The sequence below is a fragment of the Macaca thibetana genome, chromosome 10, assembly GCF_024542745.1.
Source record: "Macaca thibetana thibetana isolate TM-01 chromosome 10, ASM2454274v1, whole genome shotgun sequence".
Classification (NCBI taxonomy): Eukaryota; Metazoa; Chordata; class Mammalia; order Primates; family Cercopithecidae; genus Macaca; species Macaca thibetana.
Window position 1 is genome coordinate 50,690,223 of NC_065587.1, and position 21,628 is coordinate 50,711,850.

The window sequence follows — 21,628 nt, forward strand, 5'->3', positions numbered from 1 at the left end:
CTGTAGTCCCACCTACTCAGAAGGCTGAGGAGAAGAACTGCTTGAACCCAGGAGTTCGAGGCAACAGTAAGCTATGATCGCACCACTGTACCTGGGCAACAAAGCAAGACCTTATCTTAAAATTAAAAAAAATAAGGCAGTGGCTCAAGCCTGTAATCCCAGCACTTTGGGAGGCCGAGGCGGGTGGATCACGAGGTCAAGAGATCGAGACCATCCTGGACAACATGGTGAAACCCCGTCTCTACTAAAAATATAAAAATTAGCTGGGCATCGTGGCACACGCCTATAGTCCCAGCTACTTGGGAGGCTGAGGCAGGAGAATCGCTTGAACCCGAGATGCGGAGGTTGCAATGAGTCGAGATCGCACCACTGCACTCCAGCCTGGTGATAGAGCAAGACTCCATCTCAAAAATAAATAAATAAAATACGGGTGACTACTAATACTATGTAGCTGATGAAAATAATTTAGCTGTGCATTTACTGACATAGGAAATGGTGTTTGTAATGTGTGCCTTCTCTGCTTCATACCCCCCAAAGTCAGAGTGGCCCCTGCCTACTGCTCTGATCTTCTGTGTGTCCCTGCTCACCACGCCTGAGCCTCCTGCCCTTTCTCTTGTTCTCACACACTAAGCTCGTTCCTACCTCACAGCCTTTGCCCTTGTTCTCTCAGCTCAGCACTTTGCCCTCAGACCTCTCCTGGCTGCCTCATTCCGATCATCCAGGACTCAGCTCCAATGCCAGCTGTGCAGAGGTCTTTCCTTAACAGCTTAATGAGGCACTCTCTTCCTGTTGTTCTCAATCACATCTACTGTTAGCTTATTTATTGTCTCTTTCTCCCACCACAACGACAGCCCTGCTTTGTTCCCTGCTGTATCCCCAGCACCTAGAACATAATAAATAGCACTAGGCCCACAGCAGGACTCAATAACTAGTCATTGATTAAATAAAGACTATGAAAATGAAAAAAATAAAAGGGACATTTAAGAAAGGAAAAATGGTTTGAAAGGACATACACCTAAATGCTACCAGTGGTGAGCTCTTTGACACAGAATTACATTTTTGTTTTTTTATTTACTAATTTCCATCAATCAATATATGCTTTTTATTTCATTTTTTAGAGACGGTCTTGCACTTTTGCCCAGGCTGTAGTGCAGTGGCGCAATCATAGCTCACTGCAGCCTCAACCTCCTGGATTTAAGCGATCCTCCTGCCTCAACCTCCTGAAAAGCTGGGACTACAGGCACACACCACCACGCCCAGCTAATTTTTTTTTTTTTTTTTTTTTTAAGAGACAGGCATCTCACTACATTGCTTAGGTTGGTCTTGAACTCCTGGCCTCTAGCAATCTTCCTGCCTTGGCCTCCCAAAGTGCTGGGTTACTTTGGGTTACAAAGGCAAGAGCTACCATGCTCAGACTAAATATGTATTATTTTTATAACTTAAAAATTTTTAAGGCTGGGCATGGTGGCTCATTACTGTAATCCCAACACTTTGGGGGCAGAAGGTGGGTGGATTGCTTCAGCCTAGGAATTCAAGAACAAAACAAAACTAAAAAAGACTTTAAAGAGGTTGTGCTTTATAGGACCCCCACAGATCAGAGGAACAAAAGCAATGAAAGGACCCAAAAGGAATGAGTACTGATCTCTCTCTTCCCCTCACCAATAGTAAGGGAAAGAGGAGGTTAGTGAGAATTTTGCCCCAAGCGACCCTCTCTTCCTAATTTTCCACCTAAATGGGGCACTGTGTTTACAATTCTGTCATAATTCCCTTCTACACACAGGAGGCAAGCTCAGAGAGGTGAGGCAAAACCTGTACATGGTCACTCGGCAAGGAAGCAGCAGGGCTAGAATTCAAATCTGGCTCTGAACTGCAAAGCCCTTACACTCTGCCCTTGCCCCACCCACCCAAGCCATTCTGCACTGCCACAGGGCTGCCTGCTCACCTTGGGGAAGTATCCTGGCCTTCACAGGGGCCTTGGCAGCTTTTACAATCTCCTTCAGCATCTTCCGCTCATCTTCTCCCACCAGAGAGACTGAGCGCCCAGCCCTGCCAGCACGCGCTGTTCGCCCCACCCGGTGGACATAATGCTTGATAGTATTAGGCATTGTGAAGTTGATTACCTAGAAGGTCAAAAATGAACATCAGTCAGGCCTGGCAAGGGAAGGGGGGTGCGAAGAGGCAAAAAGACTTCCACCAAAAGTCCAAGGAAGATAGGGTCTGCTCACCGTTTTGACCCCCTCAATATCAAGTCCACGGGCTGCCACATCAGTGGCCACGAGGATGTCAATCTGTTCATCCTTAAAACGCCTAGAAACAATCACAAACAGCTGTTCATCCAGACACCCTCCCCTAATAATGTTCCACAAGAGCCTGAGCCAGCAGAGGACAGAACAGGGCATTAAAATGGGGATAGATTCTAAATGTGAGCACATGGGATGTTTACACCCACCCTTCAACAACCCATCACACAGAGCAAGCGTAGTTCTGTGTCTGCTAACAGCATGGGCAATTGTCTCAGTTTAAATCAGCCTATCTTTAACAAACACCTTTCGGCACCCTCTGATGAACAGGGTGGAGAGTTCTAAAGGGTTCCTCCTTGCCAACCACCTTGATGCCATTCTCTGAGGATTAAACAAGAAATCACGTGGAAAGCACACAGCACAGTGCCTGGCAAAGTAGATGCTCAAGTAATGGCTGCTGACTTTGACTCTAAATCTTGTTCAATCAGACCCAGGAATGTTCACCACTCTCAGAAAGCTTCAGAGAAGGGACCATGTGCTGCCTTTCCAAGCCGGCTTCCTCTGTCGCCCCACACAACAGCTCCCATGCTAGGGACAAGCACCCAAGGGCATGAGGGTCATCTCTGACTATGAAGTTGGAGTTCTACATGCATCTAAGACATGACCTCACAGTGGTTGGGTTAAAATGTTCAAGGCCAAGATCATCCTATGTGTCCCCTGCTAATGCTCTAATAGAATGCTCAGGGTCCTCTTCTTCCCTCTATCTGCTCTGCCCCAGAAGGATGGTGGCAGCCTGAGTCCCCACCCCAAATGTTACCGGAGGGCCTCCAGCCGCTGCGTCTGTGACAAGTTGCCATGGAGCTCGCCCACCTGCAGTCCCATGAGCCCCAGGAGGATGTGCATGCGGTGGGCCTGCTTCTTGGTCTGCGTGAACAGCATCACATGGTCAGTGAAGGTCCTCGTCAACAAGGCTGGCAGGAAGAGAGGACTGAGCTGGCAGCTGTTTCTAGGCTCTTATTCAACATGTACCCCCTCCTCATCCACAAAGTATGGTCACTGTGCCTGGCACTGGATAGACAGGCATTGTCCCTATCCTGTGGAACTCAAATTCCAGGGTGGATACAGAGAAACCAATTCCTGGGGGGTGAAAAATGTTGTAAGAGAGAGTGCAGGGAGGAGGGGAAGCAGCTAAGGGCTGGCCTCTCTGAAGAGGTGACATTAGGTTGAATGATAAGGCAGATGATCCATGGGAAGATCCAGGGGAAGATTCTAGACAGAGGAAATGGCAAATATGAAGGCCCAGAGGCAGGAACGAGCTTATAGTGAGAAGTGCAAGCAGGCAGCCGGATGTAGTGGCTCACGCCTGTAATCCTAGCACTTTAGGAGACCAAGAAGGACAGATCACTTGAGGCCAGGAGTGCAAGACCAGCCTGGCAAACATGGTAAAACCCTGTCTCTACTAAAAATACAAAAATTAGCCAGAAGTGGTGGCGAGTGCCTGTAATCCCAGCTACTTGGGAGGCTGAGGCACGAGACTCGTTTGAACCCAGGAGGCAAAGGCTGCATTGAGCCAAGATCGTGCCATTGTACTCCAGCCTGGGCGACACAGCAAGACTCTGCCTCAAAGGAAAAAAAAAAAAGTGCAAGCAGGCGAATGTGGCTGGAGCCATGAGCAAGCCTACATGGCTGGGGACCCCGGGCAGGCAAGGGCCAGGCCCGAAGAGTCCTAAAAGACTCACTAAGATGTTTGGATTTTAGTCTAAAACCAATGGAAGCCACAGCAGGGTGTTCAAATAAGGATGTAACAAGTACAAATGTCTTCTGCAAGCAATCATCATAAATGCTCTGCAATGCAGTCACAAAGGGCCGAGTGGAAGCGGGGAGCTCGAGCAAGAGGCTGCACAACAATCCAGGCGACAGAGACCAGTGGTCTGGACCGATGCGTACAACCACAGCTGATGCCAAGTGGTTGGGAGTTGAACAGGACACAAAGAGGATTGGTGAGGTGATAAGGCAAAGGGAGGAAGGACCCATGGAGAAGTGAGGCAGTGGATCATCGTTAGTGCAGTGCAGCCTCTGCGCTGGGGAAGACTGGATGGCAGAGGCGCGGGGGAAAAACCAAACACTTCGGCATGGACACCACGAGCTCAAGGAAGCTGACCAGCCCACCCTGCCCAGGCTCGCCCTCAGCTGCCACCTGCCACGATGGCTTCCCGGTCTCCTTCCCGATTAGGCCGGATCCGGATGAACTCCTGCCGCAGGAAGGGAGCCACATCCGTGTTGCTGTTCACAAATATCCGAACAGGATTCTTCAAGGAGACAGAAGCCAGATCTTTCACCTGCCAAGCGCAAAGCCGGGTTTGCTCAGCTGGCAACCGGGTAGTGGGGAAGGAGGCAGCAATGCTCACCCCCGGCAAACCCCCCAACCCCAGTCAGGGTCCTCTGCACAGCCCCCTCCGCGCACACCTGCCACCCGCCACAGAGAAGTCCCTCAGCCCACCTCGTCTGTCATGGTGGCTGAGAAGAGCATGGTCTGGCGGTGGTGGGAACACATTCGGATGATCTCCTTCATCTGCTCCTCAAAGTACTCATCCAGCATCCTGGGAGCAAAGAAAGACATGTCAGAACTGGGGAGAGTGCCCTTCGGTCACAGTGAGGGGCATAGGATCGCATACCGGCTGCTGTTTGTTGTCATTGGTTACATTTAGGACTCATCTATTTTATTATTTTATCTTTTCACCAAGAATTATCATTTTGCCACATTTGCTTTGTCTTTTTGTGGCAAGTCAGTCGCAGATGTCGTAACACCTGACCCCAAATATTTCAGCACACAACTCCTAAGGACTAGGGCCTTCTCTTACAGAAACACAACTTCATCAACACGCCCAAGACTTTCAAGTGGGTGAATATCTAAAGTACAGGCCACATTCACATTCCTTCAGCTGCCTCCAGGTGTCTTTTTTTTTTTGAGATGCAGTTTCACTCTTGTTGCCCAGGCTGGAGTGCAATGGCGCAATCTTGGCTCACTGCAACCTCCGCCTCCCAGGTTCAAGCAATTCTCCTGCCTCAGCCCCCTGAATAGCAGGGATTACAGGCATGCACCATCACGCCCAGCTAATTGTGTATTTTTAGTAGAGATGGGGTTTCTCCATGTTGGTCAGGCTGGTCTCAAACTCCCGACCTCAGGTGATCCGCCTGCCTCAGCCTCCCAAAGTGCTGAAGTTACAGGCATGAGCCACCATGCCAGGCCAAGTGTTATTTTATAGTTACCTTTTGTTTTAGTACAAGAACCAAAGTTCCTGCCTTGCAACTGGCTGCCACGTCTCTAGTCTTCTTGCATCTAGAAAAGCCCCCTCAGCCTGGGCAGCACGGCAAAACCCCGTCTCCACAAAAAATACAAAAATGAGCTGGGGCCGGGCAAGGTGGCTCATGCCTGTAATCCCAGAACTTTGGGAGGCTGAGGCGGGAGGGTCACTTAAGCCCAGGAGTTCAAGACCAGCCTGGACAACACAGCAAGACCTTGTCTCTACTTATTTAATATAAAATAAGCCAGGCATGGTGGCGTGTGCCTGTAGTCCCAGCTACGTGGGGGGACTGAGGCGGGAGGATCACCTGAGTCTAGGAAGTAGAGGCTGCAATGAGCTAGTGTTCGCACCATGGCACTCCAGCCTGGGTGACAAAGCAAGACCCTGACTCAAAAAAAAAAAAAAAAGAACAAAAAGTCCCCTCATCCTTCTCGCACTCTGGATTCATCTAATTATTTCCCAGTAACTGGATTCAGAGAAATTCTCAAGGGGACGGCACTGCTGGGCGCAGCTGTGCCCTGTATTCATGCTCCATCACCAGACACTGACAGCCGGTTTGTTCTAGAACCGGGGATGTGAGGTTGGTCACTGGCTATAGTGTCTGCCAGATCGCTCCACTGTAAAGGATCCTTTTTCTCTTTATATATAATAGTAATCTGTGAGATTCCTTGGATTCCATATTTTCAGCAAGCCCAACCCCTTACAGCATTTCTCCCCCAGTGCAGGCTGCAGTCTAGGTCCAGGTGTCACACAGAGCTGTCTTCTGATCTTCCAAATCTCAAATACTTCCTCCGCCTTTTTTGGTCTTTTGAGATACATACTTGAATAGTTTCCCTCCCCCTTTAAAACCTAAACCAGATCAAGTCCCCTTGACTTAAAATGATCTCCTTTTCATCCTTTAGGCCTCAGGAATGGGTCTTTTGTTCTGAGGGAGTCAGCCAATCGGTTATTCAACAAGTATTTACTGAGTGCCTGCTATATACTAGACACGCCCCTATGCATGTAGCCCCTTCATGAATACTGTATCCTGGGGAGACAGGGGAGACATGGCACTCCATGAACCCTCAGTGACAATGCAGGCAGGACGGGAGGAGCAAGTTAGGGCAGGACCATCACAGGGCGGCCAGCAAAGGCTCCACTAACAAGGTGACAACTGGAACAGAAACCCGAAGGGGCAGGAGATGGCTCCAGGCTGAGGAAAAGGCAAACATAGAAGACACAAAGTGGGGGCGTGTGGACAGTCTGTGCCGACAGGCGGGCTGTGGGGTGTGAAAACAGGAGAACACGCAGAGAACTCAGAACAGCCGGAAGGACGGAGCTGCCATTCCCCAAGCTGGTGAAGATTCAGGGAGGGGTGTCAGGATCAGAAGCGGTTTAAGGGCCTGTAACCTTAGCATGCCCTGGGGCTGTTTGAGAGCTCCTCCCCCTGCCCCGCCTCCAGCCTCAGTCCAGAGTTCAGGAAGAGTTCCTTCTGTTCAGTCCCAGAGCAAAGAGGTGAGCAGACGGCACACGTAAGAGAGGAACAGAGCTGGGGGGCAGGGTGGGGGGAGAGGGAGTCCTGGCTGCAGTCACAGAGGCCCTGTGGGAGCCGCGCTGGCACTTCCTCTTCCTCCCTCCTCAGCTCCTCGACACTGTGATGTGCGTATGTCCTTATCTCCCATTTACAAACCAGAAAAGATTTTGTTTTGAGAATCTAAATGTTTCCAGATCTCCCTTAGGAAGTGGCAGGGCCAACATCTGACCGGCCTCATCACTTAACCACCATAATAGAGAGAGAAAGAGAAAAAACAGGAAAACACAGGCTAAGGCTGGACAGAGGCCCCAGCACCAGTGGCTGATCTGGTATCGCACACCAAAGGCCATGGCCCAGAGCCGCAAAGAACAACGCAGTGTAGCAGGTCCACATCCTGATTGTCGGCCTTGGAACCCCACAGTGCCCTGGGCCCCACGCTGGGAGGAGCACCTGTCAGCCTCATCCAGGATGAGCACCTCGATGCTGCTCAGGTGGAAGGAAGGGCAGTTGTGGAGGTGATCGATGAGCCGGCCTGGGGTGGCGATGAGGATGTCAGGCGCTGCCCGAAGAGCTGCTTCCTGAGACTTCACGTCCAAGCCGCCTGCAAAGAGGAAGAGCCCCACCAGGCGGCCAGGTCAGCTGCTCATGGGTGTTGACTGAGCACCAGCCACTCACCAGGCCTCAGGCCAGATGCAGAGGAAACCACTGAGAGAGTAAGACTAACAAAGGCCCAAGCACATGGGTTTCCCAACACACTGGGAAAGACAGATCATGTCATTAAAATTGTGCTAAGTGCAAAAATCAACAATGATGATGACACAAAAGCATTTCAGAAGAGAATGCATGGGCTAGGCGCGGTGGCTCACGCCTGTAATCCCAGCACTTTAGGAGGCCAAGGCAGGTGGATCACTTGGGGTCAGGAATTCGAGACCAGCCCACCCAACATGGCAAAACCCCATCTCTAGTAAAAATATGTAAATTAGTTGGGCGTGGTGGTGCACGCCTATAATCCCAGCTACCTGAAAGCGGTGGGAGAATCGCTTGAACCCAGGAGGCAGAGGTTGCAGTGAGCCGAGATCATGCCATTGCATTCCCGCCTGGGCAAAAGAGTGAGACTGCCTCTCAAAAAAAAAAAAAGAGAATGCCTGAAACATCCAAGGACTAAGAGAAGCAGCTGCGGAAAGTGATGAAGTCTCTGTTACAGGGAGACAAAGATCACTTCTGACTTCCAATTGCACAAGGAGGACAAAATGCAGGCTAGATAACACTATCATATAACTTCATTGGATAAACGCTGTCCAAAATAATATTTATTATTCTCACAAAGCAAAAATTATATTCCAAATTTGTTCAGTACCAAGAAAAAAATGTTCATAGTTGTCAGGTTTCATTTGTCAAGGTTGGGTAAGTTTCAATCAAATCCCACCTGCCTAAAGCACTATGAAAACACGTCGGCTGGGCACAGTGGCTCACACCTGTAATCCCAGCACTTTGGGAGACAAAGGCAGGCGGATCATCACAAGGTCAGGAGATCGAGACCATCCTGGCTAACACAGTGAAACCCCATCTCTACTAAAAATATAAAACATTAGCTGGGCGTGGTGGCGGGCACCTGTAGTCCCAGCTACTTGGGAGGCTGAGGCAGGAGAATGGTGTGAACTGGGAGGAGGAGCTTGCAGTGAGCCCAGATCGCGCCACTGCACTCCAGCCTGGGTGACAAAGCAAGACTCCATCTCAAAAAACAAAAAAACATGTCTTCCAGGTTTTAAGTGAATTCAATCAACACAAAGGCCTATCCTGGCACCTGGCACCAACACCAACAGATGGCAGGGCACATCCATCCTCCACCCCACCACAGTCTCTGAGGGGCTGGCAACCCTTGGCCAGAAACTCACCCACAGCCAGGCAGGTGGTGATGTTGCAGAACTGGGCCAGCTGTCTGGTGACAGAGTGCACCTGGATGCCCAGCTCTCGGGTGGGCACCAGCACCAGCACGCGGGTGACTGGAGCCTGGCGGGGTTTGTAAATCAGACGCTCCAAGACAGGCAGGGCAAAGGCGGCAGTTTTACCTGGAGGGAAGGGCAGCAAGGAAGCAATGAGAAGACGTTCAGTTCCCTCCAGGGTTAGGTTTTCACCAGAGCACAGAAAAACCACGTCTGGTCGGGGAAAATAAAGGAATTAATTTTTCATAGAATATTTTTTCTGCTTTCAAATCATATGGTCAGGCTCACATATGTAATCCCAGCACCTTGGGACACCGAGGCAGGTGGATCACCTGAGGTCAGGAGTTCAAGACCAGCCTGACCAACATAGTGAAGCCCCAGTGCTACTAAAAATACAAAAAACTTAGCTGGGCATGGTGGCAGAAGCCTGTAATCCCAGCACTTTGTGAGGCCAAGGCAGGCAAATCACCTGAGGTCAGGAGTTCGAGAACAGCCTGGCCAATACGGTGAAATCCCATCTCTACTAAATACATAAAAATTAGCCAGGCATGGTGGTAGGCGCCTGTAATCCTAGCTACTCAGGAGGCTGAGGAAGGAGATTCGCTTGAAACTGGAAGGCAGAGTTGCAGTGAGCTGAGAACGTGCCACTGCACTCTAGCCTGCGTGACAACAGCAAAACTCTGCCTCAAAAAAATAATAATAATAATATGGCCGGGCGCAGTGGCTCATGCCTATAATCCCAGCACTTTGGGAGGCTGAGGCAGGTGGATCACGAGGTCAGGAGTTCAAGACAGCCTGGCCAAGATGGTAAAACCCCATCTCTACTAAAAATACAAAAATTAGCTGGACATGGTGGTGTGTACCTGTAATCCCAGCTCCTCAGGAGGCTGAGGTAGAAGAATCGCTTGAACCCGGGAGGTGGAGTTGCAGTGAGCTGAGATTGCACCACTGCACTCCAGCCTGGGCAACAGAGCAAGACTCTGTCTCAAAAAAAAACTTTACTCCTCTGACATGACAGGGCCAGGAAGCCATGGTCACAGAGATCAAGGATACCGCAAGAGCATTAAATGAAAATGACCTTCACCAGACCCTTTGAAATTTGTGGCCCATTACTAGACCGGGCCCATTACTAGGCCCAAACATCCTCTCATGCACTGTTTATCTTACAAAATTAATCCTTCAGTAGGCCAGGCACGGTGGCTCATACCTGTAATCCCAGCACTCTGAGAGGCTGAGGCGGGTATATCACTTGAGGTCAGGAATTCGAGACCAGCCTGGCCAACACAGTGAAACTCTGTCTCTACTAAAAATACAAAAATCAGCCAGATGTGGTGGCAGGCACCTGTAAACCCAGCTACTGGGGAGGCTGAGGCAGGAGAATCACTTCAACACAGGAGGCGGAGGTTGTAGTGAGCTGAGATTGTGCTACTGCACTCCAGCCTGGGGGACAGAGTGAGACTCCATTTCAAAACAAAACATTAATCCTTCAGTAAACTGAATAAGCTCTGCAGTCTAGGAAACACTGTTATATCAGTGTCAATTTCCTGGTTTTGATTTTGTCCTACAGTTATGTGGCATGTCACCACTGATGAAGGATTCGAGAGACCCTACACACTATTTTTGCAACTTGCCATTGATCTACAAATACTTCAAAATAAAATGCTTAAAAATTTAAAAGTCCTTTACTCTCTCAATTGCACCAGTATATCTTTTTTGTGTTAAAAAAAATTTTATGGCCAGGCACAGTGGCTCATGCCTGTAATCCCAGCACTTTGGGAAGCCAAGATGGGAAGATCGATCACTTGAACCTGAACCTAGGAATTCGAGACCAGCCTGGACAATAAAGTGAGACCCCTATCTCTATGAAATAAAAAATAAAAACAAAATAGTTCAAAAAACCAAGAGTATTTATTTAGCAAAACAGACTTTTGATAAGTCAACCTAGAGCCCAGCCCTGGCTGTAACACCCTTCCGCCTACCCCGGGTCCCTATCCTTTTCACCTGTCCCAGTGGCTGCACAGGCACAGATGTCCTTCCCCAACAGACCCACAGGTATGCATGCCTTCTGGATTGGGGTGGGCTGCTTGAAGCCCATGGCTGTAATGGCCTGAGGAAAAAAGACTGAGTCAGACAGGGTTGAGCAGGGGAAGTCTCAGCACGACGCAAACAGGGCAGGTTTCCATACAAGTGGGGACCACACCAATCCCCACCAATCATTCATTCCATAAACATTCACTGAACTGAGCGCCTACTACGTGTGAGGTGGTGTTCTAGACACTGGGGACACAGCAGTAAATAAAAGAAATAAAAACCCTGCCCTCAGGAAACTTACAGTCTGGTAGAAACAGACCAAAACCAAACACATGTCATATGGAGATATGCTGCGGAAAACAATGCAGCGGTCAGAGGGGCAGCGGGGGAGTGCTGTTCACAGTAGGGCTGCCAGGGAAGGTGTCACTGAGCAAGGGATACTGAGTTGAACCCTGAAGGAAGCTAGAGAGCACCCCAAAAGATTTCTGGAAGAGGGCCGGGCGTGGTGGCTCAAGCCTGTAATCCCAGCACTTTGGGAGGCCGAGATGGGCAGATCACGAGGTCAGGAGATCGAGACCATCCTGGCTAACACAGTGAAACCCCGTCTCTACTAAAAAATACAAAAAACTAGCCAGGCGAGGTGGCGGGCGCCTGTAGTTCCAGCTACTTGGGAGGCTGAGGCAGGAGAATGGCGTAAACCCGGGAGGCAGAGCTTGCAGTGAGCTGAGATCTGGCCACTGCACCCCAGCCTGGGCGACAGAGCGAGATTCCGTCTCAAAAAAAAAAAAAAAAAAAAAAAAAGGTTTCTGGAAGAGGCTTCCAGGCAGAGGGAACAGCAAGTGCAAGCGTCCTGAGGAAGAGGAGGCCTGACCTGTTTGAGGGCCAGCAAGGAGGCCAGTGTGGCCAGAGCAGAATGAGTGCAGAAGTGTCATCAGAGAGGGCCAGAAGGGGCAGAGCCTTGTAGGTCAATATAAGGACTTGGGCTTTTAAGCTGAGTGAGACTATAAAGTAGTGAAGGGCTTACAGAAGAAGAGGGACATGATGGAACTCATTGCTTAAGAGAGTTCTCTGGCAACTGTGTGGACAAGAGAGTTGAGGAAGGCAAACAGATAAGCAGAAAGTCCAGTTAGGGGTGGCTGCAATAATCCCATGGTTGCCAAAATAAGCCACTACTGGCCAGGCGCAGTGGCTCAAACCCCAGCACTCTGGGAGGATGAGGCAAGAGGATTGCTTGATGCCAGGAATTTGAGACCAGCCTGGGCAACATAGCAAGACCCTGCTTCTGCAAAGAAAATTTTTTACAAGAAGCTGCTACCTTCAGAAGAGGGCGGGAAAGGTTCATGTCCTGGAACGAGAGGTTTTCATCGTACTGAGATGCATCTTCAAAAAATCCTCCTGCTTCCTATGCCAGAAAACCAAAAGAGAGATGAGAATTCAACAAAAGGGCCAAGAAACCCAAACGACCTTAAACTCCTTTCAGATTGCCAGCGAGCCGCACACTATCTTGCAGCCCCGAGCTCACCTGTCCTTTCTTCTTCTTCTTCCGATCCTTTACTTTGAGTGTATCTATGGAGAAAAACTTAGCTGATGACCACGGCTCAGACTTACAAAGCACTTGCATTCTGCTGGACACTGTCCTAAGTGCCAATACCACACATCAGCCTCTGAGGGGTGACCATCATCAACCTCATTTCACAGATGAGGACACTTTGTGGCAGCATGGTGAAGTAACTTGCCTAAAGTCAGAGAGAAAGCTAACCCAGTGTCTCTGGTCCAGAGACCAGGCTCTCGACCACTACACTGCATTATGATGCTTTAGCACACATTTCTGCAAGAAATACTTAGTGAGGGCAGAAGCGGTGGCCCACGCCTAAAATCCCAGCACTTTGGGAGGCCGAGGCAGATGGATCACCTGAGGTCAGGAGTTCAGGATCAGCCTGACCAATATGGTGAAACCCCATCTCTACTAAAAATACAAAAATCAGCCAGGTGTGGTGGTGTGTGCCTGTAGTCCCAGCTACTTGGGAGGCTAAGACAGGAGAATTGCTTGCACCCGGGAGGCAGAAGTTGCAGTGAGCCAAAATTATACCACTGCACTCCAGCCTGGGTAACAGAGTGAGATTCTATCTCAAAGGAAAAAATATATATATATATTGAGCACCCACTATGTGGCTGGACCCATCTGAGTATGTCACCCCAAATGAGTTTGTATCACAGAGGCATCCAGCAGCCGCACGGGGCTAAATGGGAAAAGAGTAAACTACCTACAAAGTACAACAACCCAAACAAAATCCCAAGAGAAAAGAGAACCTAAAAGAAAGGATTCAGTGGGCACAGTGGCTCATCACTCCTGTAATCCCAGCACTTTTGGAGGTCGAGGCGGGAGGACTGCTTGAGCCTAGAAGTTTGAGACTAGCCTGAACAACAAAGCAAGAGCCCATCCCTATGAAAAAAAAATTAGCCAGGCGCAGGGGCATGCACCTGTAGGCCCAGCTACTTGGGAAGCTAAGGCAGGAAGATCACTTGAACCAGGGAGTTCAAGCCTTCCAGTGAGGTATGATGGCACCACTGCACTCCAGCCTGTGGATGGAGTGAGACCACATCTCTTTTGTTTTGCTTTGTTTTTTGAGACAGGGTCTCATTCTGTGGCCCAGACTTAAGTACAATGGGACAATCTCGGCTCACTGAAATCTCCACCTCCCAGGTTCAAGTGATTCTCATGCCTCAGCCACCTGAGTGGCTGGGATTACAAGTCCATGCCACCACATCAAGCTAATTTTTGTATTTTTAGTAGAGACGGGGTTTTACCATGTGGCCCAGGCTGGTCTCAAACTCCTGGCTTCAAGCGATACACCGATCTTGGCCTCCCAAAGTGCTGGGGTTACAGGCATGAGCCACCATGCCCAGCCAACATCTCTTAAAAAAAAAAAAAAAAAAACAGAAAGGAGTTCAATGGAGTTCAATGTAGTAGGCAGAATATCTTAAACTGTGCAGAAGAGTGAAGGAAACCCTACAAAATAAAGGAGGATGCCTTCTGATCTCCTGTCCCCGTTGCTGACACCTCCGCCGTAACGTCTACCTGCTTTGGTGAGGATGTTCTCATCAGCTGATGAGTAGTCGGTCTCTGAGGCTTCATCTTCTGAGCCTTCCTCATCATTCCCTTCAAGGTCTTCCTGCTCTTTTGGTTCAGAGCCCTCCTTTGTTTCCTTCTCCTCCAACTTCCCAGACTTGGCTTCTTTAACCTGGGAAAAAAAAAATTAAAGCAACGGTGATGACAAACTTCTACAGATACAGAACTTAAGTAGAGCAACAGGAAGCTCTCCGGCCTGAACAGACGGCTGTGGGGATTCTCAGTACTGATGCACAGCAAACGCACAGAAGAGCGTGCCTGCCCCAGCCATGCCCCGCTCTGTAAGGGCTTCCAGAGAGATGCTGGGGTCGCGGTGAGAGTAAAGTGTGGGGCATAACAACGAGAAATAGCCACTTTTCCTCTCACCTCTGTTTTCCTTTTCTTTCGAACTTTCTCAATCTTCTCATCTAATGTAGTGGCTGCCCTCTGCAGATAAAAATAAAGAGGTGAAAAGAAATTGTCATTGAAACATCGAATAAGAGAACAAATTCTTCATAATTAATTTGAAAAAGAAAAAATGTTGGCATTCTCTGAAAATATATATACATATTATATATACAAAAATTTTAAAATCCTCTCCAGATGATCTTGAAAAGGCAATGCTGGTAAGGCTGAGCGCAGTCGCTCACGCCTGTAATCCCAGCACTTTGGGAGGCTAAAGCAGGCAGATCACCTAAGGTCGGGAGTTCGAGACCAGCCTGACCAACATGGAGAAACCCCATCTCTACTAAAAATACAAAATTAGCTGGACATGGTGGCACATGCCTGTAATCCCAGCTACTCAGGAGGCTGAGGCAGGAGAATCCCTTGAATCCAGGAGGCAGAGGTTGCAATGAGCCAAGATCGCACCATTGCACTCCAGCCTGGGTGACAGAGTGAGACTCCATCTCAAAAACAAAAAAAAAAAACCACAAAAAATTAGCTGGGCGTGGTGGTGGGCACCTGTCATCCCAGCGACTCGGGAGGCTAAGGCACAAGAATCACTTAAAGCCAGGAGGCAGAGGTTGCAGTGAGCCGAGATAGCGCCATTACACTCCAGCCTGGGAAACGGAGAGAGACTCTGTCTCAAAAAAAAGAAAAGGCAATGCTGATTTATTTCAATCAGAATAAGGACCAGCAAAGCCTGGATTACACTGTTCTGGACAGGCAATCTTTCTCTCTGATGCACATGAAATGGTAAATAACTTGGATGCATCTTCTAGTTTAACCAGATTCACAGAAAGGCATGGGATCTTGGCAAACAAGCAGATGACAATGACATCTGTGGTAGCTTTGGCTGTGCTGTGTGGGCAGGGACACTGCACAGTGACACCACAGGAGACACCTGGCAAGTGCTCATACTTCATTTGGTATTAATCAAGACGAGTCTTCCCCAGCAAGCAGACTCAAAAAAAAAAAAAAAAAAAAAAAAGACAGTGAGTCATTTGTGATCTCATCAAAAGTATACCAGATACTTTCTTTTTTTTTTTTTTTTTTAAACCAGTTATTTTCAAAGGAGTTCTAGTATCTGCTGAATGTAAACAGATGGTCAGTCAGGTCAGGACTAGGCCCTGAAACCCACAGTCCAATCTTAATAGTCCAAGGTCTGGAACTGTCCATCACTGTCAGACTCACCTTCTTCTTTAGTTGGCTCATGACATCAGCCAGGGCCCAGCTGCCATCGTAAGTCCCCTCCTTCTCAGTGAAAACAAAGTCAGGATTGAAATCAGCACTGCGGTTCTTCCCCAAGGCTTTTTGTCGTCTGCCCAGCACAATAGGCCCCTGGGAAGAGTAAGAGACAGAGTGACTTTGGGGCTGAGATAAAGAACAATAGAAAGGAAGAAGGGGACAGGCACAGTGGCTCACACCTGTAATCCCAGCACATTAAGAAGCCAAGACATGTGGATCATTTGAGGTCAGGAGTTCAAGACCAGCCTGACCAACATGATGAAATGCAGTCTCTACTAAAAATACAAAAAAGACAGGCATGGTGGCTCACGCCTGTAATCCCAACACTTTGGGAGGCCAAGGTGGGCGGATCACGAGGTCAGGAGCTCAAGACCAGCCTGGCCAATATGGTGAAACCCCATCTCTACTAAAAATACAAAAATTAGCCAGGTGTGGTGGCACGCACTGGTAGTCCCAGCTACTCGGGAGGCTGAGGCAGGAGAATTGCTTGAACACGGGAGGCAGAAGGTGCAGTGAGCCAAGACTATACCATTGCACTCCTGCCTGAGCAACAGAGTAAGACTCCATCTCAAAAAAAATAATAATACAGAAAAATTAGCTGGGCATGGTAGCGCATGCCTGTAATCCCAGTTACTCAGGAGGCTGAGGCAGGAGAATTGCTTGAGCCCAGGAGGCAGAGGTTGTGGTGAGCCAAGATTGCACCAGCCAGTAGGCCACCTGCGCCCACAGGGGACATCAGGGAAATGAGGGCAGTGTGCAGGACCCACAGGCTGCCTGAGGAGTCTCTGCAGAGTGGACAGGCCTGGGGCTCTCTACCAGCAGGCTGGAGAGTTTTAAGCAAGGGAGGTCTCTAACGTGACTGTATCACAAAGAGATCCTTCTGCTGCTAAGCGAAGAATACACTGGAAGTGCTCAAGATAAAGAAATGAAGTATGTTTGGACTGGTGGTGTGCTGGTGTGCTGGTGTGCAGGCATGAGACAGCAGTGGCCGGAGCTAGGGTGGGTACAGTGTGAATGGAGAGAGGCGGGAGAAGCTTAAGAGAGATTCATGAGCTAGCTTGCAGAGCACTGGCGGCGCTGAGGAAGAAAAAACTGTCAAGAATAACTCTAGGCCGGGCGCGGTGGCTCAAGCCTGTAATCCCAGCACTTTGGGAGGCCGAGGCGGGCGGATCACAAGGTCAGGAGATCGAGACCACAGTGAAACCCCGTCTCTACTAAAAATACAAAAAATTAGCCGGGCGCGGTGGCGGGCGCCTGTAGTCCCAGCTACTCAGGAGGCTGAGGCAGGAGAATGGCGGGAACCCGGGAGGCGGAGCTTGCAGTGAGCCGAGATCGCGCCACTGCACTCCAGTCTGGGCAACAGCGTGAGACTCCGTCTCAAAAAAAAAAAAAAAAAAAAAAAAAAAGAATAACTCTAAGGTTGCTGGCTTGAGAAGGGAACAGGATGAGAGCGAACACAAGTTCAACTTCGGAGGAGTTGAATTTGTAGAGGCCATGGGACATCTGAATAAATGTATCAAGCGGACAGATGAGACTGCAGAGGGGACAACATCTGGGCTGAATGTTTGAAGGGCAAGCATCCTTTTCAGAACACCGATCCCTCTTTAATTGCCATACTGCTTAATATCTGCAAGCCCCCACACCACCATACGCTTCAGAAGAGTGGCACTCACCTTGTTCATTGCTACGTCCCCAACGCTTAACACTAGGCCTAGCACACATAAGTATACAATAAACACTGGCTCGATGAACATATGAATGGACAGCTAACCACGGCTCCTTGAGCAGGAACCAGGGCTGACTTCACCTCTTACAAGGTGTAAGAGACCTGCATGTCTCTTACACAGGGCGTGGTTAAATATCAATTCAGTGAATGGATACTGAGTTCAGCAAGGAGACAGGGAACGACACGGCCAAAGAAGCAGGCGGACGTAGAGAAAACCTAGTCGCCGGAAAACTGAGGAAGATCTTGGGGTCCCGGCGAGATCCTTTTAGGGAAACTTCCCGGGCTGGCAGGCGATGATGAGGATTCGGGGACAGGGACCTGAGGCATCGCGGGGAAGAGAAGCAGTCAAGGAAGCCCAAAGACCAGAACCGTCCTCATACCTCTTCTTCCTCGTCACCAGAGTCAGACTCGGGCTCCACCGGCACCTCGTCATCCTCGCCTATGGTCCCGATTAAGCCGAGGTCTGCAAGCATGTTGTCGCAGAAGCCACTTCCGGAAGCGAGCACAGCGTGCGGACCAGCACTTGACTTTTTACCACCTCCTCGTCGTCATTGCGCATGTACCATGCGTCACTTCCGTTCGAGAGCCCCTGCCCCCTCCCCGTTTCGACCTCTTAAGAGTGCGCATGCGGCAATCTGGGGCGTAGTTTCGTATGACGACATCAAGGGGAGGGGCTTTTTTCGGTAAGCAAATTCCACGGTCTCCGGCCTCAAAATGGTGGGAATGTTTGAGGAAAGTGCAAGGGGTGAGAGAGTCTAAAGAGTTGCATTTATAAACTCTAGATGTGGATATTTATATTAAAAAATGTAGAAGAAAATACAATAAGCAGTTAGCTGTGATTGTTTCTGGGTGGTAAAATTCTAAGTAATTTTTTTTTCTTTTTTTTCTTTTCTTTTTTTTTTTTTTGAGGCAGGGTTTGGCTCTGTCCCCCAGGCTGGAGTGCAGTGGAGATAATGGCTCACTGCAACCTCGACTTCCCGGGCTTAAGCGATCCTCCCGCCTCAGCCTTCTGAGTAGCTGGAAGTACGGGCGCCACCACCATGCCCGGCGGAGTTTCACCATGTTGCCCAGGCTGGTGTCGAACTCCTGGGTTCAAGCAATCCTCCTGCCTCAGCCTCCCAAACTGCTGGGATTACAGGTATGAGCCACTGCGCCCAGCCCGAAACTTTTTAATGAAAATTAATGTTTATTATAGGGAAAAAAAAAATCTCAGAAGAAAATAAAAATCAAGACCAGACAAAGTGGCTCACACCTTTAGTCACAGCACTTGAGGAGGCCAGGTGGGTGCATGGCTTGTGCTCAGGAGTTCCAGACAACCCTGGGCAACATGGCAAGACCCCATCTCATATATATATATATATATATATATATTTTTTTTTTTTTTTTAATTAAAAATAATGTTGGCTGGGCGCGATGGCTCATGCCTGTAATCCCAACACTTTGGGAGGCCAAGGCAGGCGGATCACGGGGTCAAGAGATCGAGACCATCCTGGCCAATATGGTGAAACCCCGTCTCTACTAAAAATACAAAAACTAGCTGGGCATGGTGGCACGTGCCTGTAATCCCAGCTTATGGGAGGCTGAGGCAGGAGAATTGCTTTAACCAAGGAGTTGGAAGTTGCAGTGAGCCAAGATCGTGCCACTGCACTCCAGCCTGGTGACAGAGCATGGTTGGGCATGGTGGCACACGCCTGTAGTCCCAGCTCCTCAGGAGGCTGAAGCAGGTGGATCCCCAGAGCCCAGGTTAAGGCTGCAGTGAACTATGATCGCGCCACTGCCCTCCAACCTGGGTGACTGAGCGAGACCCTTTATTTCAAAAAATGAAGAATGAATGACTATGTGTTGTATTGAATACATGGAGACCTCCCCACCACCCTCACTGCCGTCCTTCCTTTCTCGATGGGCCAGTAACTACCACACAGGTCTTCTAGACTTATCCCCTCCACTTTCCTCTCCTCGAAGCAGCCAGAACAGTCTTTAAAATGCAAAGTGCGGGGGCTCATGCCTGTAATCCTTAGGAGGATTGATCCTCCTAAGGAGGATCCTCATGCCTGTAAACTTAAGGAGGCCAAGGTAGGAGGATTGTCTGAGCTCAGGAGTTTGAGACGAGCTTGGGCAACATGATGAAAACCCATCTCTACTAAGTACAAAAAAAACTACTAAAATACAAAATACAAAAAAATAATAAAATGCAAATGAGATCCAACCACTCCTTTATTTAAAATCTAGTTTAAGGATCACAACATCAAAGACCAATGTAGAATCAGGGACATCAAAACAATTTTAATTCCTTTAAATCAGGAATTTCTCCGTCTTGGCTGTGGGGGCTGCCCTGTGCATGGTAGGATGGTAGGCAGCATCCCTGGCCTGCACCCACTAAATGCCAGAGGCACCCCTCTCACCCATTGTGATAACCTAAATTGTCTCCTGATTATCACGGTTGAGAACCTGCTGCTTTAAGTAGAATCCACACTCTCAGCTCATCCTCTCATCCTAGATCTCTCTGCACCCTGGGAGCACCACACTCTTCACACATTTATGCTTCCTGCGGGCCCTAGAAACATTTTAGTTTGTTTGGGTAGCTTAAACAATAGACATGTATTTTCTCACAGTTTGGTGGTCTAGAAGTCTGAGATCAAGGTATCAGCAGGGTTGGTTTTCCCAGGGCTCCCCCTCCACTTGGAGATGGCCATCTTCCCTCTATGTCTTCACTTGGTGTTCTCTCTGTGCATAAGACCTAAGTCCTTTTCTTTTTTTTTTTTTTTTTTATTTTTTTTTTTTTTGGTGTGTGTGACACGGTCTTGCTCTGTCACCGAGGCTGGAATGCAGTGGCACAATCACAGCTCACTGCAGCCTCAATCTCCTAGATTTAAGCAATCCTCCCACCTCAGCCTCCTGAGCAGCTGGGACTATAGGTGCACGACACCATGCCTAGCTAATTTTTTTTAAGTTTTTTGTAGAGATAGGATCTTGCTATCAAGCTCCTCTCAAACTCTAGGGCTCAAGAGGTCCTCCCATCTCTTGAAGCCCTGGGATTACGGGTGTGAGCCACCTCACCAAACCCTAAGTTCTTCTTATCAAGACATCAGCCATATTGGCTTAGCACCCCATTAATGACCTCATTTTAATTTACTTACCTTTTTAAAAGCTCTATCTCCACATATGGTTACAGTTGGAGGTGCTGGGAGTTAGGACTTCAATGTGTGAATTTTGGGGACAAACAATTCCGTCCTTATCAACTTGCTACTCCTACTCCATTCTAATGCATCAGCCTCACTGTATCCTAATAAAAGGTTTACTTAAAAAAAAAAAAAAAAAAAAAGCTTTAGGCTGGGCACAGTGGCTCACGCCTGCAACCCCAGCACTTTAGGAGCCCAAGGTGGGCAGATCACTTGAGGTCAGGAGTTCGAGACCAGCCTGGCCAACATGATAAAACCCCATCTCTTCTAAAAATACAAAAATTAGTGGTGGCAGGTGCCCAGCTATTCAGGAAGCTGAGGCGGGAGAATTGCTAGAATCTGAGAGGCAGAGGTTGCCATGAGATGAGATCGTGCCAGTGTACTCTAGCCTGGGTAACAGAGTGAGACTCCATCTCAAATGAATTTTTTAAAAAGCTTTATTGGGATATAATTTACATGTCATACAGTTCACTGATTTAAAGTGGACAGTTTCATGGTTTTAGTGTATTCAGAGTTGTGCAGTCATCATCACAGTATAATTTAAAAACATTTTCATCCTGAGGTGGGAGGATCACTTGAGGCCAGAAGTTTGAGACCAGTCCAGACAACATAGTCAGACCCCATCACTTAAAAAAAAAAAAAAATCAGCCAGACATGGTGGCTCATGCCTGTAGTCCCAGCTACTCAGGAGGCTGAGACAGGAGAATCCTATGAGGCTTGAGCCCAGAAGTGCAAGACTGCGGTGAGCTATGATCGCACCATTGCACTCCAGCCTGGACATCAGAGTGAGACCCTGTTTCTAAATAAATAAATCTAATGTCCACTAATAGGACAGTAGATAAATAAAATGTGGTTAATATTAGAATGTGAGTAGCAGTTTACATGATATAACT

General features: G+C 48.7%; 1 protein-coding gene across 1 annotated transcript in view; it reads right to left on the reverse strand.

Moving 5' to 3' along the window:
* Window positions 1-21,628, reverse strand: part of DDX27 (DEAD-box helicase 27) — a 135,242-nt gene that overhangs the window by 5,720 nt on the left and 107,894 nt on the right. Inside the window, exons 2-15 of the mRNA XM_050807448.1 lie at window positions 17,937-18,062; window positions 15,777-15,923; window positions 14,529-14,588; window positions 14,112-14,274; window positions 12,555-12,598; window positions 12,348-12,434; window positions 11,003-11,108; window positions 8,954-9,127; window positions 7,509-7,659; window positions 4,741-4,840; window positions 4,438-4,579; window positions 3,058-3,211; window positions 2,226-2,307; window positions 1,943-2,120 (exon numbers count right to left, since the gene is read on the reverse strand). Of these exons, the coding sequence (XP_050663405.1) occupies window positions 1,943-2,120; window positions 2,226-2,307; window positions 3,058-3,211; window positions 4,438-4,579; window positions 4,741-4,840; window positions 7,509-7,659; window positions 8,954-9,127; window positions 11,003-11,108; window positions 12,348-12,434; window positions 12,555-12,598; window positions 14,112-14,274; window positions 14,529-14,588; window positions 15,777-15,923; window positions 17,937-18,029 (1,681 nt within the window). The 5' untranslated portion in view covers window positions 18,030-18,062. The remainder of the gene's footprint in view (window positions 1-1,942; window positions 2,121-2,225; window positions 2,308-3,057; window positions 3,212-4,437; window positions 4,580-4,740; window positions 4,841-7,508; window positions 7,660-8,953; window positions 9,128-11,002; window positions 11,109-12,347; window positions 12,435-12,554; window positions 12,599-14,111; window positions 14,275-14,528; window positions 14,589-15,776; window positions 15,924-17,936; window positions 18,063-21,628) is intronic.